Source organism: Heterodontus francisci, chromosome 20, assembly GCF_036365525.1.
Source record: "Heterodontus francisci isolate sHetFra1 chromosome 20, sHetFra1.hap1, whole genome shotgun sequence".
NCBI lineage: Eukaryota > Metazoa > Chordata > Chondrichthyes > Heterodontiformes > Heterodontidae > Heterodontus > Heterodontus francisci.
The window spans coordinates 89,143,414-89,148,553 of NC_090390.1; the positions used below are offsets into that span (position 1 = coordinate 89,143,414).

The following is a 5,140-nucleotide window of genomic DNA, read 5'->3' on the forward strand; positions in this document are numbered from 1 at the left end:
ATCTGAGATGAGCTTAGATTAGTTACTGAAGTTTTCAATGGGTTTTCCTCACTAGCAAAACGAAAGTTCGAGTTTAGACCCTGATCCTGTCTCTATCCCATTCCCCAAGAGCCAATCTGCTTTGCATTGCTCCATCTGTCAGCTTGGCTCAGTGATAGTGTTCCCCTGCATCCCCCCCATCTCCTCGCACTCCTGCTCCTGCCCCTCACCCTCTCCTCGCACTCCCGCTCCCTCCCCTCGCACTCCCACCCCCTCCCCCGAGCTTAGTGAAGTCAATGCCTCAAGCAGGCACAGATAACCCTGGAGGTGCCCAGCACTGAGCGCTGCTGCAGCCCCAGCTCCACCTCAATCCTAGCCATCAGGGCTTTGGGTATCAGGATAGTTTGAAGCTGACTGGAATGGGACTCTAGTGACTGCTGTAGCCCTCCAGGTCCCTGAATGAGCTGAGCTGCTCAGATATCGATGCTGCAGACTGGCCTCAGGGATCTGATCTTCCATCACCAGTACTGTCATTTTGGAACTAACGCAGCTCTGAGGGATCCTGAAGACTTCACCTTCACAAACCGGGTGCAATGCAAAGAATCAGATCAGTATTTTTATTCGGGACAGCTGATCCTGTTAATTAGGACATTTTCCACAATACAAGAATTAATTCAGTACACCCTTAAGAGGGGAAGAGTTTGTCACATGAGGACAGGATGGGAGGGTTCCTGTGGAGCCTGTAACATTCCTACTGACCTTTAAAACAATTTAACAAATAACTATGTGCAGTGGCTGCCAGTTTCTAATGTTTTATGGCAGACAATTGTCTAAAGAATCTAAACACACATACAAATAAAATCAGGGCCAGCATTTCCCATCTGCTGTTCCCGAAGCCGTGTGTAAGCTGCACTCTACAGGATGCAGGAGAGCAGGGAATGTCAACAGCAAACCCGGTCCTTTCCTAACTAATCTCAACTCTGCCTTTTTACACTAACCCTTCTTCAGACGTAGAAAAAAAGTAATGTATATTTATATAATTCCACTCACACCATCAGGAAGTCCCAAAGCGTTTCATCACCCAATGAATAACCTTTGAAGTGTAGTCACTGTAATATAAGCAAGCTGAGTTGTGCACAGCAAGATCCCACACCCAGCAATGAGACATGACCAGTCACTTTGTTTTTGTTTGAAGGAATTTTATTGGCTGGGACACATGGGAAATCTCCCCTGCTCTTGGAGGAGTGCAATGGAATCTTTTACATTCCCCTGAGAGGGCACCAGGTTTAACATCTCATTCAAAAGACGGCTCCCTCTGCACTGACCCTCTGACAGTGTAGCACTCCCTCAGTACCACTCCTCCGACAATGCAGTGCTCCCTCTGACAGTGTAGCACTCCCTCAGAACTGCTCTCGAGTGTCAGTTTTGAGTTTGTGCTCCAATCCTGTTGAGGGTGCTACTACACTGAGCCAAACCTGATATGGGGACAGCAAATTGTGGGGAGAACCCCCTTGAATTTCAGATGTGCTCTCCCAGCGATGAACTGGCTCCTGATTTCATAGTGTGAGCCTTTAAAGACATATCACTGTACGAGATAATTTTGTTGATTTGCCTACTTGCTGTCCTTGTTTTTAAATGACATCTTCTAGTTTCTGAACACTTCCTCAGTGCAAACACTTTGTCCAAAATGTCATCTGTGGACTGTGGTTTGCTGGGGTTAGAGTCAGAGTCATTTACAACATAGGAGGAGGCCATTCAGCCCATCAAATCCATGTCAGCTCTCCACAGAGCAATCCAGTCAGTCCCACTCACTCACTTAATCCCTGTAGCCCATCCAGTTTCCTTTTGCAGTCAGTGATTGTCTCTGCTTCTACCACCTTTGTGGGCAGAGAGTTCCAGGTCATTACCACCCGCTGTGTAAAAAAGGTCTTCCTCACATTCCCCGCATCTCTTTCCCAAAACCTTATATCCGTGTCTCACAGTCCTTGTACCATTTGTTAATGGAAACAGTTTTTCTTTGTCTAACTTATCTATGCCTGTCATAATCTTGTACACTTCTATTAAATCTCCCCTCAATCTCCTTTGCTCCAGCTTAAACTATATACTATAAATTCATGTTAAAATCATATTCTGGAATCTTGCAGAATTACATCAGGAGTCAGTGAGAGATTTCAAAGAGCTTTGTTCTCTAGGGCTAGTGCCAGGACATGGAACAGGCAGAGTCCAAAAACAAATAGGTCTGTGATAGTCTGTGCTGACAACATCCTCACCAAAATGGCCTTTTGCTATTCCAACCTTCTAGCATTCGATCTTTCCAGTATCAATGATTGAAGGGTTCTTCCCATCAGTCAATATTCTCGCAGTGAGCTCAGTCCCATCTCCTGTACAGGCACCTTATTGTAAACATTACTTAAACACTCAGGGGAGATTACAATGGGTCTTGAACTGAGAGAGTCATTACGTAACAGAAAGAGACCATTTGGTCTATTGAGTCCATGCTGGTCGGCATGTTGAAAGTGGACTTGTAAATTCATAAGAAGTCCACATGGAAGTGTTACCACACTCAATTGCAGCTTTCAGTGCCCTGCCCCAGGTTACAGTAACCTAGCAACCTAAATGTTACCATGGTAATGGAGGTTGCAGGCATATCATTAGCAACCTCCTCCTGTGCTGGTACCTAAATGAAGCTATTTCCAATCAGACCAATGGTTGTACCAAATCGGCAGTCTTGATACCAAACAGGGACCTTGATGAAACTCATTGTGAGGCAGAAAATGGTTCACACTTTGCTGTAGAAGGCGATGTTCTCCCTGCGTGGTTGGGTCCAGTTATTGGCCGCTGGATCAGCGCAGCCGTTCTGGTGAGTGCCCTCCTTGGCACCAGTGTTCACGTTTAATGGCGGTTTGCACTTGTGCCAGTTCTTCAGCAGTTTGTTCATATTCTCACTGTCTGTGATCCCAAAGAGCTTCTCCTGCTCTTCACCAGCCTCTGTGTCATGGGACCTTGGTGGCTGGTAGTGGCTATAACCTCTGACCATCTCATCCTGCATACCCTCAAAAAACTGCTGGATGCAGACCTTGGCAAAACTCTTGGCATGTTCAGTGCATGTCTCCTCAAACATCTTGCGTTCAATGTCAATGTAATGAGACCAATATTTTGTCTTGAGGAAGGCAACTTGGGTGAAGCAAGGTCGCATAGCTCTCACCAGGAAAGCCAAGAAGGTCATTATCAAAATGAAGCACCAACCCAGAGCCTGTGAGGTAACAGCAGAAATAAGCTCATTCACAGCCTCAGCTACAAGTCACACCACCTCCCTCTTCAATCCGGAGAAATACAGCAATCGCTTACTCCAGTCAGCCCGAGGCAGCAGTGACACGGAGTAAAGAACCCTCTACACTGTCCCCATCAAACACCCCCAGGACAGGTACAGTACGGGGGGTTAGATACAGAGTAAAGCTCCCTCTACACTGTCCCCATCAAACACTCCCAGGACAGGTACAGCACTGGGGTTAGATACAGAGTAAAGCTCCCTCTACACTGTCCCCATCAAACACTCCCAGGACAGGTACAATACGGGGGGTTAGATACAGAGTAAAGCTCCCTCTACACTGTCCCCATCAAACACTCCCAGGACAGGTACAGTACGGGGGGTTAGATACAGAGTAAAGCTCCCTCTACACTGTCCTCCATCAAACACTCCCCAGGACAGGGACAGTACGGGGTTAGATACAGAGTAAAACTCCCTCTACACTGTCCCCATCAAACACTCCCAGGACAGGTACAGTACGGGGGGTTAGATACAGAGTAAAGCTCCCTCTACACTGTCCTCCATCAAACACTCCCCAGGACAGGGACAGTACGGGGTTAGATACAGAGTAAAACTCCCTCTACACTGTCCCCATCAAACACTCCCAGGACAGGTACAGTACGGGGTTAGATACAGAGTAAAACTCCCTCTACACTGTCCCCATCAAACACTCCCAGGACAGGTACAGTACGGGGGGTTAGATACAGAGTAAAACTCCCTCTACACTGTCCCCATCAAACACTCCCAGGACAGATACAGCAGTGGATTGGCTGCTGCCAAAAAAAAAATAAAAAATGGGGATAGATACAGAGTGATGCTCCCTTTACACTGTTCCATCAAACACACACAGCCCCATTCTAACCCTCAATCCCATCTGCTAGCTACCCTTTGCTGTTTTCTGTCCAGTTTCCCCCTTACCCTCTCTCTCTATTTGCCCCAGTGCAGCACTCACCTGGGACAGGCACCGCAGGTACCGGGCAGCCGCCTCTCGGGAAAATCCCGCCTGTTGCTGGAAGATGTCGGGACAGGGGATGGTGGCGAGGAGGCGGCGGAGTTCAGGCTGCCCCGGGAGCAGCCCCGACATGTTCCTGCCCAGGGTGAGGGGTTCCAGCCCCTCACTGAAGGCACAGATGAAGCATTTTCCATCCAGGAGGGTGACACTGATCCAGATGACTGGGGCGATGAGTGCTCGCTGTGCCATGGAACAGAACATGTAGCGGAGAACCCCCTGGTCCTTCCCCCGGAGACCCTCTGGGCGCTGCCACTCCTCAGCCAGCACCGACACGTTGTTATTTAACACAAAACCCAAGAGGAACAGAACCAGAGGAGGGACCGACATAATCCCCAGCCCGTACAGCAGGTTATACCTGGGCAGACACGGACAGTTAAACTCGAAAGCCGAATATATCTGAGCACTGGCCAGAGCTAGAATCCCACACATTCCATTCATAAAGGACTCCTGGTTAGATTGCAGAAACTGAAAAATCATGCGGAATTTATCCATTTCCTGCAACTTTATTTTTCCCACCCGTCCAGAATATTGAGAGACACTTCCCACCTGCTGTCCCCCTCTCTCTCAATCTCTCTCTCTCTATATATCTCTCTCAATCCCTATCACTCTCTCTCTGCTATATAATTCACTTACCCTGTAACTCTGTCTCTTTATATCTCTGAGTTTCTCTGATTCTCTCCGTCTCTATCTCTCCTTGTTTTTATCTCTCTCTCTCTCTGACTCTATCCCTCTCTCTCACTCTCTGTCTCTCTCTCTTTCTTTGTCTCTGTTTATCTCTCCCTCTCTCTCTGTCTCTATCTCTCCCTCTGTTTCTCTCAATGTTCTGCAATCCAGTCTCCTCC

General features: G+C 47.9%; 1 protein-coding gene across 1 annotated transcript; it reads right to left on the bottom strand.

Moving 5' to 3' along the window:
• Positions 1-665: 665 nt before the first annotated feature.
• Positions 666-5,140, bottom strand: LOC137380817 (calcium homeostasis modulator protein 1). The gene is made up of 2 exons (XM_068053201.1): positions 4,239-5,140; positions 666-3,232 (listed from the first exon to the last, which is right to left on the bottom strand). The coding sequence occupies exons 1-2, from the start codon at positions 4,788-4,790 to the stop codon at positions 2,759-2,761; spliced, it is 1,026 nt and encodes a 341-aa protein (XP_067909302.1). The 5' UTR covers positions 4,791-5,140; the 3' UTR covers positions 666-2,758.